The sequence below is a fragment of the Gigantopelta aegis genome, chromosome 3 (genome assembly GCF_016097555.1).
Source record: "Gigantopelta aegis isolate Gae_Host chromosome 3, Gae_host_genome, whole genome shotgun sequence".
Classification (NCBI taxonomy): Eukaryota; Metazoa; Mollusca; class Gastropoda; order Neomphalida; family Peltospiridae; genus Gigantopelta; species Gigantopelta aegis.
In genome coordinates this window covers 1,126,459-1,149,221 of record NC_054701.1, presented here as the reverse complement: position 1 = coordinate 1,149,221, position 22,763 = coordinate 1,126,459, and the positions used below count along the sequence as shown (strand labels likewise).

At 39.6% G+C, this 22,763-nt stretch overlaps 1 protein-coding gene across 4 annotated transcripts in view; it reads left to right on the top strand.

Annotated features, from left to right (window-relative positions):
• The window catches only part of LOC121367345 (ATP-dependent RNA helicase DDX55-like), a 43,015-nt gene that overhangs the window by 8,861 nt on the left and 11,391 nt on the right, over positions 1-22,763 (top strand). For all 4 annotated transcript variants that reach the window (XM_041491455.1, XM_041491454.1, XM_041491452.1 and 1 more), the window contains 4 exons: positions 115-269; positions 15,567-15,660; positions 21,326-21,381; positions 22,229-22,418. In XM_041491455.1, coding sequence (XP_041347389.1) covers positions 115-269; positions 15,567-15,660; positions 21,326-21,381; positions 22,229-22,418 — 495 coding nt within the window. The remainder of the gene's footprint in view (positions 1-114; positions 270-15,566; positions 15,661-21,325; positions 21,382-22,228; positions 22,419-22,763) is intronic.

The following is a 22,763-nucleotide window of genomic DNA, read 5'->3' as shown; positions in this document are numbered from 1 at the left end:
AGATAACGATAACACTGCACATTGAATTACTAACTTGGTTTACAAATTAGTCCATGGAATACCTGCATTTGCTACCTGGACCACTTGTAATATGCCTGTTATTTCATATTTCAGATTGGTGCAGTGATCTTGACTCCAACAAGAGAGTTGGCGTTTCAGATCTCGGAAGTTGTTGACCACTTCTTGACAAATTTTACCCAGTTCACTTCCATTCTTTGTATTGGAGGTTCGAGTATTTCCGATGACATTAAGAAGTTTCAAGACCATGGGTAGATATATTTATGTATCATTTTATACATGATTTACCCACAACCTGTTGATTTATGTTAAACTTTGTAAAATATTTTTTACAGTGTTGCATTGCTTTTTTAAGATCCTTATAATGTGGGAAAGGATAATTTATCATAATTTAAAAAAAATATATCTGTAAGCAAAATCTGAAATGATATATTAATAAATAAAGAAAAAGAAGAAGTTTGTTTTGTTTAACGACACCAGTAGAGCACATTGATTAATCAGTCATTGGCTATTGGATGTCAAACATTTGGTCATGACTCGTGGTCATCAGAGGAAACCTGCTATGTCTTTCCTCATGCAGCAAGAGATCTTTTATATGCACTTTCCCACAAACAGGATAGCACATACCATAGCTTTTGATATACCAGTCATGATACACTGACTGGAACAAGAAATAGCCCAATGGGCCCACCAATGGGGATCGATCCCACACCAACCGCACATCAAGCGAGCGTTTTACCACTGGACTATGTCCCGCCCAAACAAATAAAGGAAAAGAAAGCTTAATAACATCTCAGTGAATTGTTTAATGAGGGCCCTTTAGTATCTAGGAAGGCTATTACAACAGTTGGGCCCTTTAGTATCTAGGAAGGCTATTACAACAGTTGGGCCCTTTAGTATCTAGGAAGGCTGTCACAACAGTTGGGCCCTTTAGTATCTAGGAAGGCTGTCACAACAGTTGGGTCCTTTAGTATCTAGGAAGGCTGTCACAACAGTTGGGCCCTTTAGTATCTAGGAAGGCTGTCACAACAGTTGGGCCCTTTAGTATCTAGGAAGGCTATTACAACAGTTGGGCCCTTTAGTATCTAGGAAGGCTATTACAACAGTTGGGCCCTTTAGTATCTAGGAAGGCTATTACAACAGTTGGGCCCTTTAGTATCTAGGAAGGCTGTCACAACAGTTGGGCCCTTTAGTATCTAGGAAGGCTGTCACAACAGTTGGGTCTAGAAATGAAAGTGAATTGTTTAATGAGGGCCCTTTAGTATCTAGGAAGGCTATTACAACAGTTGGGCCCTTTAGTATCTAGGAAGGCTATTACAACAGTTGGGCCCTTTAGTATCTAGGAAGGCTGTTACAACAGTTGGGCCCTTTAGTATCTAGGAAGGCTGTCACAACAGTTGGGTCTAGAAATGAAAGTGAATTGTTTAATGAGGGCCCTTTAGTATCTAGGAAGGCTATTACAACAGTTGGGTCCTTTAGTATCTAGGAAGGCTATTACAACAGTTGGGCCCTTTAGTATCTAGGAAGGCTGTCACAACAGTTGGGCCCTTTAGTATCTAGGAAGGCTGTCACAACAGTTGGGTCTAGAAATGAAAGTGAATTGTTTAATGAGGGCCCTTTAGTATCTAGGAAGGCTATTACAACAGTTGGGCCCTTTAGTATCTAGGAAGGCTATTACAACAGTTGGGCCCTTTAGTATCTAGGAAGGCTGTTACAACAGTTGGGCCCTTTAGTATCTAGGAAGGCTGTTACAACAGTTGGGTCTAGAAATGAAAGTGAATTGTTTAATGAGGGCCCTTTAGTATCTAGGAAGGCTGTTACAACAGTTGGGCCCTTTAGTATCTAGGAAGGCTATTACAACAGTTGGGCCCTTTAGTATCTAGGAAGGCTGTTACAAAAGTTGGGTCTAGAAATGAAAGTGAATTGTTTAATGAGGGCCCTTTAGTATCTAGGAAGGCTATTACAACAGTTGGGCCCTTTAGTATCTAGGAAGGCTATTACAACAGTTGGGTCTACAAATGAAAGTGAATTGTTTAATGAGGGCCCTTTAGTATCTAGGAAGGCTATTACAACAGTTGGGTCTACAAATGAAAGTGAATTGTTCAATGAGGGCCCTTTAGTATCTAGGAAGGCTATTACAACAGTTGGGCCCTTTAGTATCTAGGAAGGCTGTTACAACAGTTGGGTCTAGAAATGAAAGTGAATTGTTTAATGAGGGCCCTTTAGTATCTAGGAAGGCTATTACAACAGTTGGGCCCTTTAGTATCTAGGAAGGCTATTACAACAGTTGGGTCTACAAATGAAAGTGAATTGTTTAATGAGGGCCCTTTAGTATCTAGGAAGGCTATTACAACAGTTGGGTCCTTTAGTATCTAGGAAGGCTGTCACAACAGTTGGGCCCTTTAGTATCTAGGAAGGCTATTACAACAGTTGGGCCCTTTAGTATCTAGGAAGGCTATTACAACAGTTGGGTCCTTTAGTATCTAGGAAGGCTGTCACAACAGTTGGGCCCTTTAGTATCTAGGAAGGCTGTCACAACAGTTGGGCCCTTTAGTATCTAGGAAGGCTATTACAACAGTTGGGCCCTTTAGTATCTAGGAAGGCTGTCACAACAGTTGGGCCCTTTAGTATCTAGGAAGGCTGTCACAACAGTTGGGTCCTTTAGTATCTAGGAAGGCTGTTACAACAGTTGGGCCCTTTAGTATCTAGGAAGGCTATTACAACAGTTGGGCCCTTTAGTATCTAGGAAGGCTGTCACAACAGTTGGGTCTAGAAATGAAAGTGAATTGTTTAATGAGGGCCCTTTAGTATCTAGGAAGGCTATTACAACAGTTGGGCCCTTTAGTATCTAGGAAGGCTATTACAACAGTTGGGTCTACAAATGAAAATGAATTGTTTAATGAGGGCCGTTTAGTATCTAGGAAGGCTATTACAACAGTTGGGTCTACAAATGAAAGTGAATTGTTTAATGAGGGCCCTTTAGTATCTAGGAAGGCTATTACAACAGTTGGGCCCTTTAGTATCTAGGAAGGCTATTACAACAGTTGGGCCCTTTAGTATCTAGGAAGGCTGTCACAACAGTTGGGCCCTTTAGTATCTAGGAAGGCTGTCACAACAGTTGGGCCCTTTAGTATCTAGGAAGGCTATTACAACATTTGGGCCCTTTAGTATCTAGGAAGGCTGTCACAACAGTTGGGTCTAGAAATGAAAGTGAATTGTTTAATGAGGGCCCTTTAGTATCTAGGAAGGCTATTACAACAGTTGGGCCCTTTAGTATCTAGGAAGGCTATTACAACAGTTGGGCCCTTTAGTATCTAGGAAGGCTATTACAACAGTTGGGCCCTTTAGTATCTAGGAAGGCTGTCACAACAGTTGGGTCTAGAAATGAAAGTGAATTGTTTAATGAGGGCCCTTTAGTATCTAGGAAGGCTGTCACAACAGTTGGGTCTAGAAATGAAAGTGAATTGTTCAATGAGGGCCCTTTAGTATCTAGGAAGGCTGTCACAACAGTTGGGTGTACAAATGAAAGTGAATTGTTCAATGAGGGCCCTTTAGTATCTAGGAAGGCTGTCACAACAGTTGGGTCTACAAATGAAAGTGAATTGTTCAATGAGGGCCCTTTAGTATCTAGGAAGGCTGTCACAACAGTTGGGTCTACAAATGAAAGTGAATTGTTCAATGAGGGCCTTTTAGTATCTAGGAAGGCTGTCACAACAGTTGGGTCTACAAATGAAAGTGAATTGTTCAATGAGGGCCCTTTAGTATCTAGGAAGGCTGTCACAACAGTTGGGTCTAGAAATGAAAGTGAATTGTTCAATGAGGGCCCTTTAGTATCTAGGAAGGCTGTCACAACAGTTGGGTCTAGAAATGAAAGTGAATTGTTTAATGAGGGCCCTTTAGTATCTAGGAAGGCTGTCACAACAGTTGGATCTAGAAATGAAAGTGAATTGTTTAATGAGGGCCCTTTAGTATCTAGGAAGGCTGTCACAACAGTTGGGTCTAGAAATGAAAGTGAATTGTTTAATGAGGGCCCTTTAGTATCTAGGAAGGCTGTTACAACAGTTGGGCCCTTTAGTATCTAGGAAGGCTATTACAACAGTTGGGCCCTTTAGTATCTAGGAAGGCTGTTACAAAAGTTGGGTCTAGAAATGAAAGTGAATTGTTTAATGAGGGCCCTTTAGTATCTAGGAAGGCTATTACAACAGTTGGGCCCTTTAGTATCTAGGAAGGCTATTACAACAGTTGGGTCTACAAATGAAAGTGAATTGTTTAATGAGGGCCCTTTAGTATCTAGGAAGGCTATTACAACAGTTGGGTCTACAAATGAAAGTGAATTGTTCAATGAGGGCCCTTTAGTATCTAGGAAGGCTATTACAACAGTTGGGCCCTTTAGTATCTAGGAAGGCTGTTACAACAGTTGGGTCTAGAAATGAAAGTGAATTGTTTAATGAGGGCCCTTTAGTATCTAGGAAGGCTATTACAACAGTTGGGCCCTTTAGTATCTAGGAAGGCTATTACAACAGTTGGGTCTACAAATGAAAGTGAATTGTTTAATGAGGGCCCTTTAGTATCTAGGAAGGCTATTACAACAGTTGGGTCCTTTAGTATCTAGGAAGGCTGTCACAACAGTTGGGCCCTTTAGTATCTAGGAAGGCTATTACAACAGTTGGGCCCTTTAGTATCTAGGAAGGCTATTACAACAGTTGGGTCCTTTAGTATCTAGGAAGGCTGTCACAACAGTTGGGCCCTTTAGTATCTAGGAAGGCTGTCACAACAGTTGGGCCCTTTAGTATCTAGGAAGGCTATTACAACAGTTGGGCCCTTTAGTATCTAGGAAGGCTGTCACAACAGTTGGGCCCTTTAGTATCTAGGAAGGCTGTCACAACAGTTGGGTCCTTTAGTATCTAGGAAGGCTGTTACAACAGTTGGGCCCTTTAGTATCTACGAAGGCTATTACAACAGTTGGGTCTACAAATGAAAGTGAATTGTTTAATGAGGGCCCTTTAGTATCTAGGAAGGCTATTACAACAGTTGGGCCCTTTAGTATCTAGGAAGGCTATTACAACAGTTGGGTCTACAAATGAAAGTGAATTGTTTAATGAGGGCCGTTTAGTATCTAGGAAGGCTATTACAACAGTTGGGTCTACAAATGAAAGTGAATTGTTTAATGAGGGCCCTTTAGTATCTAGGAAGGCTATTACAACAGTTGGGCCCTTTAGTATCTAGGAAGGCTATTACAACAGTTGGGCCCTTTAGTATCTAGGAAGGCTGTCACAACAGTTGGGCCCTTTAGTATCTAGGAAGGCTGTCACAACAGTTGGGCCCTTTAGTATCTAGGAAGGCTATTACAACATTTGGGCCCTTTAGTATCTAGGAAGGCTGTCACAACAGTTGGGTCTAGAAATGAAAGTGAATTGTTTAATGAGGGCCCTTTAGTATCTAGGAAGGCTATTACAACAGTTGGGCCCTTTAGTATCTAGGAAGGCTATTACAACAGTTGGGCCCTTTAGTATCTAGGAAGGCTATTACAACAGTTGGGCCCTTTAGTATCTAGGAAGGCTGTCACAACAGTTGGGTCTAGAAATGAAAGTGAATTGTTTAATGAGGGCCCTTTAGTATCTAGGAAGGCTGTCACAACAGTTGGGTCTAGAAATGAAAGTGAATTGTTTAATGAGGGCCCTTTAGTATCTAGGAAGGCTGTCACAACAGTTGGGTCTAGAAATGAAAGTGAATTGTTTAATGAGGGCCCTTTAGTATCTAGGAAGGCTGTCACAACAGTTGGGTCTAGAAATGAAAGTGAATTGTTCAATGAGGGCCCTTTAGTATCTAGGAAGGCTGTCACAACAGTTGGGTGTACAAATGAAAGTGAATTGTTCAATGAGGGCCCTTTAGTATCTAGGAAGGCTGTCACAACAGTTGGGTCTACAAATGAAAGTGAATTGTTCAATGAGGGCCCTTTAGTATCTAGGAAGGCTGTCACAACAGTTGGGTCTACAAATGAAAGTGAATTGTTCAATGAGGGCCCTTTAGTATCTAGGAAGGCTGTCACAACAGTTGGGTCTACAAATGAAAGTGAATTGTTCAATGAGGGCCCTTTAGTATCTAGGAAGGCTGTCACAACAGTTGGGTCTAGAAATGAAAGTGAATTGTTCAATGAGGGCCCTTTAGTATCTAGGAAGGCTGTCACAACAGTTGGGTCTAGAAATGAAAGTGAATTGTTTAATGAGGGCCCTTTAGTATCTAGGAAGGCTGTCACAACAGTTGGGTCTAGAAATGAAAGTGAATTGTTTAATGAGGGCCCTTTAGTATCTAGGAAGGCTGTCACAACAGTTGGGTCTAGAAATGAAAGTGAATTGTTTAATGAGGGCCCTTTAGTATCTAGGAAGGCTGTCACAACAGTTGGGTCTAGAAATGAAAGTGAATTGTTTAATGAGGGCCCTTTAGTATCTAGGAAGGCTGTCACAACAGTTGGGTCTAGAAATGAAAGTGAATTGTTTAATGAGGGCCCTTTAGTATCTAGGAAGGCTGTCACAACAGTTGGGTCTACAAATGAAAGTGAATTGTTTAATGAGGGCCCTTTAGTATCTAGGAAGGCTGTCACAACAGTTGGGTCTACCCTTTAAATGAAAGTGAATTGTTGGGTCTAGAAATGAATGAGGGCCCTTTAGTATCTAGGAAGGCTGTCACAACAGTTGGGTCTAGAAATGAAGTATCTAGGAAGGCTGTCACAAGTTGGGTCTAAAATGAAAGTGTTGTTTAATGAGGGCCCTTTAGTATCTAGGAAGGCTGTCACAACAGTTGGGTCTAGAAATGAAAGTGAATTGTTTAATGAGGGCCCTTTAGTATCTAGGAAGGCTGTTACAACAGTTGGGTCTAGAAATGAAAGTGAATTGTTTAAATCTGGAAGGCTGTTACAACAGTGAGGGCCCTTTAGTATCTAGGAAGGCTGTTACAACAGTTGGGTCTTGGGTCTAGAAATGAAAGTGAATTGTTTAATGAGGGCCCTTTAGTATCTAGGAAGGCTGAAAGTTGGGCCCTTTAGTATCTAGGAAGGCTATGACAACAGTTGGGCCCTTTAGTATCTAGGAAGGCTTTACAACAGTTGGGCCCTTTAGGGAAGGCCCTTGTTTAGGAAGGCTGAGGGCCCTTTAGTACAACAGTTGGGTCCCTTTAGTATCTAGGAAGGTGAATTGTTTAATGACAACAGTTGGGCCCTTTAGTATCTAGGAAGGCTGTCACAACAGTTGGGTCTAGAAATGAAAGTGAATTGTTTAATGAGGGCCCTTTAGTATCTAGGAAGGCTGTCACAACAGTTGGGTCTAGAAATGAAAGTGAATTGTTTAATGAGGGCCCTTTAGTATCTAGGAAGGCTGTCACAACAGTTGGGTCTAGAAATGAAAGTGAATTGTTTAATGAGGGCCCTTTAGTATCTAGGAAGGCTGTCACAACAGTTGGGTCTAGAAATGAAAGTGAATTGTTTAATGAGGGCCCTTTAGTATCTAGGAAGGCTGTCACAACAGTTGGGTCTAGAAATGAAAGTGAATTGTTTAATGAGGGCCCTTTAGTATCTAGGAAGGCTGTCACAACAGTTGGGTCTAGAAATGAAAGTGAATTGTTTAATGAGGGCCCTTTAGTATCTAGGAAGGCTGTTACAACAGTTGGGTCTAGAAATGAAAGTGAATTGTTTAATGAGGGCCCTTTAGTATCTAGGAAGGCTAGGCTGTCACAACAGTTGGGTCTAGAAATGAAAGTGAATTGTTTAATGAGGGCCCTTTAGTATCTAGGAAGGCTATTACAACAGTTGGGTCTAGAAATGAAAGTGAATTGTTTAATGAGGGCCCTTTAGTATCTAGGAAGGCTGTTACAACAGTTGGGTCTAGAAATGAAAGTGAATTGTTTAATGAGGGCCCTTTAGTATCTAGGAAGGCTACAACAGTTGGGTCTAGAAATGAAAGTGAATTGTTTAATGAGGGCCCTTTAGTATCTAGGAAGGCTGTTACAACAGTTGGGTCTAGAAATGAAAGTGAATTGTTTAATGAGGGCCCTTTAGTATCTAGGAAGGCTATTACAACAGTTGGGTCTAGAAATGAAAGTGAATTGTTTAATGAGGGCCCTTTAGTATCTAGGAAGGCTATTACAACAGTTGGGTCTAGAAATGAAAGTGAATTGTTTAATGAGGGCCCTTTAGTATCTAGGAAGGCTGTTACAACAGTTGGGTCTACAAATGAAAGTGAATTGTTTAATGAGGGCCCTTTAGTATCTAGGAAATGAAAGTGAATTGTTTAATGAGGGCCCTTTAGTATCTAGGAAGGCTATTACACAACAGTTGGGTCTAGAAATGAAAGTGAATTGTTTAATGAGGGCCCTTTAGTATCTAGGAAGGCTGTTACAACAGTTGGGTCTAGTAATGAAAGTGAATTGTTTAATGAGGGCCCTTTAGTATCTAGGAAGGCTGTTACAACAGTTGGGTCTAGAAATGAAAGTGAATTGTTTAATGAGGGCCCTTTAGTATCTAGGAAGGCTGTCACAACAGTTGGGTCTAGAAATGAAAGTGAATTGTTTAATGAGGGCCCTTTAGTATCTAGGAAGGCTGTCACAACAGTTGGGTCTAGAAATGAAAGTGAATTGTTTAATGAGGGCCCTTTAGTATCTAGGAAGGCTGTCACAACAGTTGGGTCTAGAAATGAAAGTGAATTGTTTAATGAGGGCCCTTTAGTATCTAGGAAGGCTGTCACAACAGTTGGGTCTACAAATGAAAGTGAATTGTTTAATGAGGGCCCTTTAGTATCTAGGAAGGCTGTCACAACAGTTGGGTCTAGAAATGAAAGTGAATTGTTTAATGAGGGCCCTTTAGTATCTAGGAAGGCTGTCACAACAGTTGGGTCTAGAAATGAAAGTGAATTGTTTAATGAGGGCCCTTTAGTATCTAGGAAGGCTGTCACAACAGTTGGGTCTAGAAATGAAAGTGAATTGTTTAATGAGGGCCCTTTAGTATCTAGGAAGGCTGTCACAACAGTTGGGTCTAGAAATGAAAGTGAATTGTTTAATGAGGGCCCTTTAGTATCTAGGAAGGCTGTTACAACAGTTGGGTCTAGAAATGAAAGTGAATTGTTTAATGAGGGCCCTTTAGTATCTAGGAAGGCTGTTACAACAGTTGGGTCTAGAAATGAAAGTGAATTGTTTAATGAGGGCCCTTTAGTATCTAGGAAGGCTGTTACAACAGTTGGGTCTAGAAATGAAAGTGAATTGTTTAATGAGGGCCCTTTAGTATCTAGGAAGGCTGTCACAACAGTTGGGTCTAGAAATGAAAGTGAATTGTTCAATGAGGGCCCTTTAGTATCTAGGAAGGCTGTCACAACAGTTGGGTCTAGAAATGAAAGTGAATTGTTCAATGAGGGCCCTTTAGTATCTAGGAAGGCTGTTACAACAGTTGGGTTTAGTATCTAGGAAGGCTATGTTGGGTCCCCTTTAGTATCTAGGAAGGCTGAATTGTTTAATGAGGGCCCTTTAGTATCTAGGAAGGCTGTCACAACAGTTGGGTCTAGAAATGAAAGTGAATTGTTTAATGAGGGCCCTTTAGTATCTAGGAAGGCTGTCACAACAGTTGGGTCTAGAAATGAAAGTGAATTGTTTAATGAGGGCCCTTTAGTATCTAGGAAGGCTGTCACAACAGTTGGGTCTAGAAATGAAAGTGAATTGTTTAATGAGGGCCCTTTAGTATCTAGGAAGGCTGTCACAACAGTTGGGTCTACAAATGAAAGTGAATTGTTTAATGAGGGCCCTTTAGTATCTAGGAAGGCTATTACAACAGTTGGGTCTAGAAATGAAAGTGAATTGTTTAATGAGGGCCCTTTAGTATCTAGGAAGGCTGTTACAACAGTTGGGTCTAGAAATGAAAGTGAATTGTTTAATGAGGGCCCTTTAGTATCTAGGAAGGCTATTACAACAGTTGGGTCTACAAATGAAAGTGAATTGTTTAATGAGGGCCCTTTAGTATCTAGGAAGGCTATTACAACAGTTGGGCCCTTTACAACAGTTGGGTCTAGAAATGAAAGTGAATTGTTTAATGAGGGCCCTTTAGTATCTAGGAAGGCTGTTACAACAGTTGGGTCTAGAAATGAAAGTGAATTGTTTAATGAGGGCCCTTTAGTATCTAGGAAGGCTATTACAACAGTTGGGTCTAGAAATGAAAGTGAATTGTTTAATGAGGGCCCTTTAGTATCTAGGAAGGCTGTTACAACAGTTGTGTCTAGAAATGAAAGTGAATTGTTTAATGAGGGCCCTTTAGTATCTAGGAAGGCTATTACAACAGTTGGGCCCTTTAGTATCTAGGAAGGCTATTACAACAGTTGGGCCCTTTAGTATTTAGGAAGGCTATTACAACAGTTGGGTCTAGAAATGAAAGTGAATTGTTTAATGAGGGCCCTTTAGTATCTAGGAAGGCTATTACAACAGTTGGGTCTAGAAATGAAAGTGAATTGTTTAATGAGGGCCCTTTAGTATCTAGGAAGGCTGTTACAACAGTTGGGTCTACAAATGAAAGTGAATTGTTTAATGAGGACCCTTTAGTATCTAGGAAGGCTATTACAACAGTTGGGCCCTTTAGTATCTAGGAAGGCTATTACAACAGTTGGGCCCTTTAGTATCTAGGAAGGCTATTACAACAGTTGGGCCCTTTAGTATCTAGGAAGGCTATTACAACAGTTGGGTCTAGAAATGAAAGTGAATTGTTTAATGAGGGCCCTTTAGTATCTAGGAAGGCTGTTACAACAGTTGGGTCTAGAAATGAAAGTGAATTGTTTAATGAGGGCCCTTTAGTATCTAGGAAGGCTATTACAACAGTTGGGCCCTTTAGTATCTAGGAAGGCTATTACAACAGTTGGGCCCTTTAGTATCTAGGAAGGCTATTACAACAGTTGGGCCCTTTAGTATCTAGGAAGGCTATTACAACAGTTGGGCCCTTTAGTATCTAGGAAGGCTATTACAACAGTTGGGTCTAGAAATGAAAGTGAATTGTTTAATGAGGGCCCTTTAGTATCTAGGAAGGCTATTACAACAGTTGGGTCTACAAATGAAAGTGAATTGTTTAATGAGGGCCCTTTAGTATCTAGGAAGGCTGTCACAACAGTTGGGTCTAGAAATGAAAGTGAATTGTTTAATGAGGGCCCTTTAGTATCTAGGAAGGCTGTCACAACAGTTGGGTCTAGAAATGAAAGTGAATTGTTTAATGAGGGCCCTTTAGTATCTAGGAAGGCTGTCACAACAGTTGGGTCTAGAAATGAAAGTGAATTGTTTAATGAGGGCCCTTTAGTATCTAGGAAGGCTGTCACAACAGTTGGGTGTACAAATGAAAGTGAATTGTTCAATGAGGGCCCTTTAGTATCTAGGAAGGCTGTCACAACAGTTGGGTCTACAAATGAAAGTGAATTGTTCAATGAGGGCCCTTTAGTATCTAGGAAGGCTGTCACAACAGTTGGGTCTACAAATGAAAGTGAATTGTTCAATGAGGGCCCTTTAGTATCTAGGAAGGCTGTCACAACATTTGGGTCTAGAAATGAAAGTGAATTGTTTAATGAGGGCCCTTTAGTATCTAGGAAGGCTGTCACAACAGTTGGGTCTAGAAATGAAAGTGAATTGTTCAATGAGGGCCCTTTAGTATCTAGGAAGGCTGTCACAACAGTTGGGTCTAGAAATGAAAGTGAATTGTTTAATGAGGGCCCTTTAGTATCTAGGAAGGCTGTCACAACAGTTGGGTCTAGAAATGAAAGTGAATTGTTCAATGAGGGCCCTTTAGTATCTAGGAAGGCTGTCACAACAGTTGGGTCTAGAAATGAAAGTGAATTGTTCAATGAGGGCCCTTTAGTATCTAGGAAGGCTGTCACAACAGTTGGGTCTAGAAATGAAAGTGAATTGTTCAATGAGGGCCCTTTAGTATCTAGGAAGGCTGTCACAACAGTTGGGTCTAGAAATGAAAGTGAATTGTTTAATGAGGGCCCTTTAGTATCTAGGAAGGCTGTCACAACAGTTGGGTCTAGAAATGAAAGTGAATTGTTTAATGAGGGCCCTTTAGTATCTAGGAAGGCTGTCACAACAGTTGGGTCTAGAAATGAAAGTGAATTGTTTAATGAGGGCCCTTTAGTATCTAGGAAGGCTGTCACAACAGTTGGGTGTACAAATGAAAGTGAATTGTTCAATGAGGGCCCTTTAGTATCTAGGAAGGCTGTCACAACAGTTGGGTCTACAAATGAAAGTGAATTGTTCAATGAGGGCCCTTTAGTATCTAGGAAGGCTGTCACAACAGTTGGGTCTACAAATGAAAGTGAATTGTTCAATGAGGGCCCTTTAGTATCTAGGAAGGCTGTCACAACAGTTGGGTCTAGAAATGAAAGTGAATTGTTTAATGAGGGCCCTTTAGTATCTAGGAAGGCTGTCACAACAGTTGGGTCTAGAAATGAAAGTGAATTGTTTAATGAGGGCCCTTTAGTATCTAGGAAGGCTGTCACAACAGTTGGGTCTAGAAATGAAAGTGAATTGTTTAATGAGGGCCCTTTAGTATCTAGGAAGGCTGTCACAACAGTTGGGTCTAGAAATGAAAGTGAATTGTTCAATGAGGGCCCTTTAGTATCTAGGAAGGCTGTCACAACAGTTGGGTCTAGAAATGAAAGTGAATTGTTCAATGAGGGCCCTTTAGTATCTAGGAAGGCTGTCACAACAGTTGGGTCTAGAAATGAAAGTGAATTGTTCAATGAGGGCCCTTTAGTATCTAGGAAGGCTGTCACAACAGTTGGGTCTAGAAATGAAAGTGAATTGTTTAATGAGGGCCCTTTAGTATCTAGGAAGGCTGTCACAACAGTTGGGTCTAGAAATGAAAGTGAATTGTTTAATGAGGGCCCTTTAGTATCTAGGAAGGCTGTCACAACAGTTGGGTCTACAAATGAAAGTGAATTGTTTAATGAGGGCCCTTTAGTATCTAGGAAGGCTGTCACAACAGTTGGGTCTACAAATGAAAGTGAATTGTTCAATGAGGGCCCTTTAGTATCTAGGAAGGCTGTCACAACAGTTGGGTCTACAAATGAAAGTGAATTGTTCAATGAGGGCCCTTTAGTATCTAGGAAGGCTGTCACAACAGTTGGGTCTACAAATGAAAGTGAATTGTTTAATGAGGGCCCTTTAGTATCTAGGAAGGCTGTCACAACAGTTGGGTCTAGAAATGAAAGTGAATTGTTTAATGAGGGCCCTTTAGTATCTAGGAAGGCTGTCACAACAGTTGGGTCTAGAAATGAAAGTGAATTGTTTAATGAGGGCCCTTTAGTATCTAGGAAGGCTGTCACAACAGTTGGGTCTAGAAATGAAAGTGAATTGTTTAATGAGGGCCCTTTAGTATCTAGGAAGGCTGTCACAACAGTTGGGTCTAGAAATGAAAGTGAATTGTTTAATGAGGGCCCTTTAGTATCTAGGAAGGCTGTCACAACAGTTGGGTCTAGAAATGAAAGTGAATTGTTTAATGAGGGCCCTTTAGTATCTAGGAAGGCTGTCACAACAGTTGGGTCTAGAAATGAAAGTGAATTGTTTAATGAGGGCCCTTTAGTATCTAGGAAGGCTGTCACAACAGTTGGGTCTACAAATGAAAGTGAATTGTTTAATGAGGGCCCTTTAGTATCTAGGAAGGCTGTCACAACAGTTGGGTCTACAAATGAAAGTGAATTGTTTAATGAGGGCCCTTTAGTATCTAGGAAGGCTGTCACAACAGTTGGGTCTAGAAATGAAAGTGAATTGTTTAATGAGGGCCCTTTAGTATCTAGGAAGGCTGTCACAACAGTTGGGTCTAGAAATGAAAGTGAATTGTTTAATGAGGGCCCTTTAGTATCTAGGAAGGCTGTCACAACAGTTGGGTCTAGAAATGAAAGTGAATTGTTTAATGAGGGCCCTTTAGTATCTAGGAAGGCTGTCACAACAGTTGGGTCTACAAATGAAAGTGAATTGTTTAATGAGGGCCCTGTAGTATCTAGGAAGGCTGTCACAACAGTTGGGTCTAGAAATGAAAGTGAATTGTTTAATGAGGGCCCTTTAGTATCTAGGAAGGCTGTCACAACAGTTGGGTCTAGAAATGAAAGTGAATTGTTTAATGAGGGCCCTTTAGTATCTAGGAAGGCTGTTACAACAGTTGGGTCTAGAAATGAAAGTGAATTGTTTAATGAGGGCCCTTTAGTATCTAGGAAGGCTGTCACAACAGTTGGGTCTAGAAATGAAAGTGAATTGTTTAATGAGGGCCCTTTAGTATCCAGGAAGGCTGTCACAACAGTTGGGTGTACAAATGAAAGTGAATTGTTCAATGAGGGCCCTTTAGTATCTAGGAAGGCTGTCACAACAGTTGGGTCTACAAATGAAAGTGAATTGTTCAATGAGGGCCCTTTAGTATCTAGGAAGGCTGTCACAACAGTTGGGTCTACAAATGAAAGTGAATTGTTCAATGAGGGCCCTTTAGTATCTAGGAAGGCTGTCACAACAGTTGGGTCTAGAAATGAAAGTGAATTGTTCAATGAGGGCCCTTTAGTATCTAGGAAGGCTGTCACAACAGTTGGGTCTAGAAATGAAAGTGAATTGTTCAATGAGGGCCCTTTAGTATCTAGGAAGGCTGTCACAACAGTTGGGTCTAGAAATGAAAGTGAATTGTTTAATGAGGGCCCTTTAGTATCTAGGAAGGCTGTCACAACAGTTGGGTCTAGAAATGAAAGTGAATTGTTTAATGAGGGCCCTTTAGTATCTAGGAAGGGTGTTACAACAGCTGGGTCTAGAAATGAAAGTGAATTGTTTAATGAGGGCCCTTTAGTATCTAGGAAGGCTGTTACAACAGTTGGGTCTAGAAATGAAAGTGAATTGTTTAATGAGGGCCCTTTAGTATCTAGGAAGGCTATTGCAACAGTTGGGTCTAGAAATGACAGATAAAACTGTCGCATAGGCAGTTCTTATTACAACAGTTGGGTCTAGAAATGAAAGATAAAACTGTCACATAGGCAGTTCTTATTACAACAGTTGGGTCTAGAAATGACAGATAAAACTGTCATATAGGCAGTTCTTATTACAACAGTTGGGTCTAGAAATGAAAGATAAAACTCACATAGGCAGTTCTTATTACAACAGTTGTGTCTAGAAATGAAAGATAAAACTGTCACATAGGCAGTTCTTATTACAACAGTTGGGTCTAGAAATGAAAGATAAAACTCACATAGGCAGTTCTTATTACAACAGTTGTGTCGAGAAATGAAAGATAAAACTGTCACATAGGCAGTTCTTATTACAACAGTTGTGTCTAGAAATGAAAGATAAAACTGTCACATAGGCAGTTCTTATTACAACAGTTGGGTCTAGAAATGAAAGATAAAACTTACCTATTTAATACCAGGGTCTCTTTGATTACCAAAGCCTTGTGTAATGATGGGATATGAAAGCATTTGAGGGAGGGGGTGGTATTTTCCTCTTTGTTTATATGTTTTTAGTTAAACGGTTTCCTTTTGAAATAAACCGTGTAGATATTTGTGTAATTTCAGAGGACATATTGTGATAGCAACTCCCGGACGACTGGATGATATGTTCAGTAGAAAACAGAGCGGTCTCAATTTAGCGGCAAATGTCAAGGAACTGGTTTGTTACAACTTTGTCAGTGATATGCTACCTGCATTATATTTACTTCTAGACACGAATTTCATTTAATTATTTCTTTATATTTTCATATATGCCTGTCTTTGATGGGTCATATTATGGTATGACGTCACAGGATTATGGTATGGCGTCACAGGATTATGGTATGGCGTCACAGGTCATATTATGGTATGACATCACAGGTCATATTATGGTATGGCGTCACGGGTCATATTATGGTATGGTGTCACGGGTCATATTATGGTATGACGTCACAGGTCATATTATGGTATGGCGTCATGGGTCATATTATGGTATGGCGTCACGGGTCATATTATGGTATGACATCACAGGTCATATTATGGTATGACGTCACAGGTCATATTATGGTATGGCGTCACAGGTCATGTTATGGTATGGCGTCACAGGTGATATTATGGTATGGCGTCACGGGTAATATTATGGTATGACATCACGGGTCATATTATGGTATGACGTCACAGGCCATATTATGGTATGGTGTCGCGGGTCATATTATGGTATGGTGTCACGGGTCATATTATGGTATGGTGTCACAGGTCATGTTATGGTATGGCGTCACAGGTGATATTATGGTATGGTGTCACGGGTCATATTATGGTATGGTGTCACAGGTCATATTATGGTATGCCGTCACAGGTCATATTATGGTATGGCATCATGGGTCATATTATGGTATGACGTCACGGGTCATATTATGGTATGACGTCCATCCATCTGAACACTTCATTTTCGGAGCATGTCTTTGTTATCAAGTCATATAGGATTATCATCAAACCTTGCATGCATGTACAACTTGGAATGGTGGTGTTTCACTTACCATAACTCAGGGCTCACCCTGGGTGAAAAATGTCTTTAGCCAAAAATTTAGCCAATTATGATTTTCATTAGTCAAAATTAAAAGTCTTTAGCCAAATCTAAATTAAGCTAAAATACTCTAATTTAGTATATTTTCAATGTTTCTTATCAAAAATATAACGATGCCATTTGGATCAAATATCATTTAATTTTATTCATATTTTCATTTTCATATACATGTACATAAAACCAGTCATCACTGCAGCGATACTGTTTACAACATAAATACATAAGACATAAATTCAACACAAACATATCAAGACATAAATTCAACACAAACATAGCAATACATAAATTCAACACAAACATATCAATACATAAATCACAAACCAAGGACATAAATTCAACACAAACATATCAATACATAAATCACAAATCAAGGACATAAATCACATACAGTATCCAAAATTGTTGAATAAAACCAGCACTATCAGTTTTAAGGTCCGTTTTAATTATTATGTTGATTCAGTTTCTCCATCAAATACATACAAGTTATAACTACATAAATAATAACAGGAAGCACAATAATAAATACACATTCTGTAAACACAAAATCCAAAACAATATACATTGTACATTAATAGCACAAACTAAAACACCTATGGTAGCACTATTTCAGTCATTGTTACTGTTCATTTAATTTTTATTGTTTAAGTGTCACTTTCTCTTTCATTATCAATTAATACTTCTGCGTTAGAATTCTGCATTTTTTTTGTCCACTCCATTTATCAAATGCCATGTTGTAGTTGAACTGCTCATTTAGTGTTTTGTCTGTTGATATCCGTATGAGATGTTTGAGAGTTTGAGTGGAGAGGCTGTTTCGTAAATCTGTTTTTATAAAGTTTTGTCAACTGAAGCCTCTCTCACAGTCCACTGTGGACACTGGTACCACTGTCAGCCTCTGCGCAGCCTTACACACTCTAGGATATGTGGCCCTGTTCTTGATTGCCAACTGCAGTGTTTGCTGTACAGACTGAAACATCATTTTATTTTCATTTATTTGTATTTTAGCAAATGCCAAAAAACTCTGTATCTCACTCTTTGCCACACCTACTGGCCCATCCCCGCACCTGCCTAAATATTTGGAAACCTCTGTGGTGCAGACATCTAACAGCTCCTCCTTACCAACAATGAGTGATGGTTCAAATAGCTTGGTTAGAGCTGACAACATCACATCCCCTTTATCTGTGAATCGGTCGTTTAGATTCCCAATCAAATTACCCACAAACTGCTCACATGCTGATTCTGCTTCCTTCCTCTGGTTTACCCCATCCCTGCTTCGTCTGGTTTACCCCATCCCTGCTTCGTCTGGTTTACCCCATCCCTGCTTCCTCTGGTTTACCCCATCCCTGCTTCCTCTGGTTTACCCCATCCCTGATTGTGTGTCCATTTAACTCGAAGCAGACTAATCCAAGAGTGTTGGTGACTGGAGAGGTAGGTACTCTGGTAAGAAAGTTTCACATATTGGGACCTGACTTACTGTCTGCCAACTTTTCAGTTATCTGTACTGTGGAGTGCAACAGTGGGTTTACTTCTGTAAAATTGAGCTCCGATCTTTGGAAGGACTTGCACAGTATAGCCAGGTGTGACAGAATGTCTGCAAGAAAGTGTGCAACATACAGAAATGTGTAAGTTGTAATGGGTTTGTGCATCGACAGGGCCTTTGCACTCCAGTCTTCCATGGATACACTGACTATACTGCTATAGTTATCTACAACAGCTTGAACACTACCTTCAAAACTAAGCCATCTAGTGTGAAATACCGGTTTTAGTCTGGTGCCCTGGCTGCTTTTCAATACTTCCTGAATATTTTCTAACTTTGCCATGTTTTTGGGAGATTTGTCAAAATATTTGAACATAGAATTCAAAACTTCCTGAAATTTGACAAGATATCTAACTTTATCAGCTGCTTGCTTTCCCACAACCTAAAGCTAATCTGTGAGTAATGCAGTGAGTAGCTAACAGACTTGGCTTTACCTCCCTAAGCCTAACCACCGCCCCAGATTTCACTCCTGTCATAACAGAGGCCCCATCTGTTGAAACCCCAACTAGACCATCTACATCTATGTCTTTCAATTTCAACATCTCTAACAATGCTGTTGTTATACTATCAGCATCAGCAACATCCAACTGTTTAATGCCTAAAAACTGTCTGGGTGGTACATGTGCCACAAATAGTTTCTAAAAATCTAATGTACACAATCATGTTCTGATGAACAAAAACATCTGTAGATTCATCAAGCATTAAACTAAACAGTTCAGATTTATTTACTCTTTCAAGCAATGAATCTTCAATGACATCGGCTAATGACTTCTGGAGTCCCTGGACACTGCTGTTGTGTGTGTAATTCGTGTGCTCGTCAACATTCAAATCATTCAGCTGAGCTGATCCCTGGATTAAAAAATATTAACAAAATTAAATAACTACATATATGTTTAATATTACTGAATTTGCCACTAAAAAAATAAAATTTTATCTACACATAATGTATTAATTATTTATTTGTGTAATTTGAAATGTAATGTATCCATTACCTATATATTATTGTAAAGTGCAAATGGATTTACCTGTGCAATACACAGTTTGTTCAATCGAGGAACAAGTGTGTTTGGAAGGTTGTTGATGGCAGCAAAGTGGACATTTCTGAGGGCTGCAACAATGGCTGACTTTGATTTATTCATGGCAATCTCCCTAACTCTGTCCATGTTGACACACTCTTTCACGGCACATACGGCTGCTGCATGGCTGTTGTCACCTACAACAACAACAAAATAATAATAATAATTATTATTATAAAATACTACTACTACTACTAATAATAATAATATTCAATTACATCATTTATATATTCAAATTATTTACAAATTAAATACCCCACCCCTGGCAATAAAAAGATAAAATACAGTTTGCAAAAAAAAAGGTGCATAAAACGGTCTCTTTTACAAACAAAATACAATACAATCAAATACTAATAGACTTAACTTCCACAGATTTGTTATAATCAACTAAAGCAAAGCTAAAAGAGAATAAAACTATTTTTTAATTTGTATTTCTTTGTTCTACTAAATAAAATTAGTTACAATCGTCACAACTCCATAAAGACAGAAACAGCGTACCAAATACACATTTCTTATTGGTTTAACAATCGATGTCGGTGTAGATTGACAGGTGGGAATACATGCACTTTTGACACTTTAATATGTTTCACAATAAAAAAAAAAAGATATAAGTATTATAACAAAATGGTAGTAAATTTGTAAATAGTTACCGTTTGCCGTTTCGTATTTTGTTATCAGGTCCTTCTTCATAGCACTACAGCCCATAGTGAAAGTGTTGTTTACTTCAGCTTCAAGGCATACAGTGCAAAACATCTTTTTTAAACGAGCATTATATTTTAACCACGATCGGCCAAACATCCAACAATCCCTGAATTTTCGTGTAGCACTAATTGATGGCCTTGTCACTTCACATGTCGATGTCTTTTCAGTATTTTCGACACAATCATCAATGTTATTGGGAGATTTAAAGCCAAACGCAGATAGTTTTGCGACTTGATAATTGCCCCCGGTTGTCGAGTTTCCGTTGACTCATGTTAACCTCGCAATAATAGCATAGAAATAAATGTATTTTCCCTGCGACATCAACGTATATACCTAATGAATATGACATCAAGGATGTTAAGATTAATAATTGAATCTATTGTTTTTATTTATTTTGAGTTCATTGTGCTTAAATACCCGCAGGGCCACCTTTTGAAGTTAGCTGCCAAACCAAGGTCACCATGCTGTAATCACAAGGCGGCCACGTGCACAGAGCCCACACTATTTTGATCCAACTGTACTGCATGTCGCTGAGCACTGATCTGAATAATCTGTTTTGACAAACTTACCTGACACAATACATGCCACTATGAAATACCACAGCGTTAATGACCCTCTTTGTGGTACTTTAAAATAATAGGTATTGGGTTTTTCGTAGACCGTTTAAACACATGCAATGTTTATTGTCAGACGTGACCCGCCGACCATGAACTTGGCTTGGTTGTAATCAGCATTGAAGACCTACTTCAAAGGAACACCAGTAATTTACACGGCGTAAATAAAGTCTTTGTTTTAACAATAAATGCTATATTTTGTGATATTATATATTTATATAATAAAAAAAATATGTATATTGAAAAAAAAAAAAAATTGCCGTTGACATTTTCATTTGCATATCGTACGTATCGAGATTAGCCGACATTTATTGATTTACCGGAAAGTATACTATTATGAAAATTTTGTTTTGAAGTTGTCATTTGCAGTGTAAAAAAAGAAGAAACACGGGGGGGAAATGTCTTTAGCCAAAATTTTAGCCATATGCAGATTTAATTAGCCACTTTTGGTAAAAATTAGCCAATGGCTAATTTGGCTACCGACAGCGCAAGCCCTGATAACTAGGTTACCATGACCTACTTTACATTACTGCACATGAAAGGAACTCTTTACTAGGGCCATATCTTCCTTATCAATTCATATAGGATCATCAAACCTTGCATGCAAATACAACTTGGGATGGTGATGTGTTGCATACCATAACTAGGTCACCATGACCTACTTTTGACTGGCATATCAGGGCTAGAAAAATTCGCCAAATTGTCTATTAAACTTCAAAAATTGCACAAACCCAGTTATTTTGAGCTTTCAGCTACACATGATTACTTACGTATATTAAGTGTATTTTGTCTGTGTAATGATCAATATGGGTCATCATAATTTCAACTCATTTCAGGAAGTTCTTGTGCTAGACGAAGCTGATCGACTTCTCGAGATGGGTTTTGAATCCAGGTTGGTTTGGCTTTAACATAACATAACAAGGCGTTCAGTAACCGTGGTGAAAATGTCACATGCAGTTTTGTTGAACCTAGTTAAGCACTGACACACTGTTTATGAATCCGAAATCATGAATATTATGCAATACGTAAGTGTTAATCCTTTATTGAACAAAATGTTGACTCGAGGTATCCTGGGATAATAAACTTTGTATTTGTGAATATCAGTGTCGTAGTACCACTTGGTACACAAGTAGAGAAGCTCTGCTCTAGTAACTATGACAACCAGGACCTGACTAGGAAATGTAGTATTTACACTGACAGGCTGGGCAGGTAAAATAGGTAGAGTGCTCACCATGGGATGTGTAGGGTTGTAGGATCAATCCTCTTTGGGGGCAGCATTGGGTTTTTCCATCCCAGCATGCACAGCACACAATGGCTGATGCATCAAAGGCTGTGGTATGTGCTGTACTGTCTGGAGAAGTGCTACGAGTTGATGTAACACTGGGTCTCTTCTCTCACTATGTCTGGGCACAAGTATTCTATTTCTTTGTAATGAAAGGGCATTTACTTAATACTTGTGTAGTCACCTCTGGCTTCAGATAGCCCCAAACTGCCTCTACTGTTGTGTGTCACCTCTGGCTTCAGATAGCCCCAAACTGCCTCTACTGTTGTGTGTCACCTCTGGCTTCAGATAGCCCCAAACTGCCTCTACTGTTGTGTGTCACCTCTGGCTTCAGATAACCCCAAACTGCCTCTGCTGTTGTGTGTCACCTCTGGCGTCAGATAGCCCCAAACTGCCTCTACTGTTGTGTGTCAGCTGTTTATGTTAAAGTCTTAAAACACACTCTTATTGTTTTCAGCATCAACAGTATTTTAAGTTACTTGCCCAAACAGCGACGGACGGGGCTGTTTTCAGCCACACAGACTGAGGAGGTGGAGTGTTTGATAAGAGCTGGTTTAAGAAATCCTCTTCGAATCACGGTCAAGGAAAAGATGTCCTCGAAAACACCTGTCCAGAGGACACCAGCATCTCTTGAAAACTTTTACATGGTATTCATCTCACTGTAGATTTTAGAAAACCTTTACATGGTATTCATCTCACTGTAGATTTTAGTAAACCTTTACATGGTATTCATCGCACTATAGATTTTATAAAACTTTACATGGTATTCATCTCACTGTAGATTTTAGAAAACCTTTACATGGTATTCATCTCACTGTAGATTTTAGAAAACCTTTACATGGTATTCATCTCACTGTAGATTTTAGAAAACCTTTACATGGTATTTGTCTCGCTGTAGATTTTAGAAAACTTTGACGTGGTATTCATCTCACTATAGATTTTAGAAAACTTTGACGTGGTATTCATCTCACTATAGATTTTAGAAAACTTTA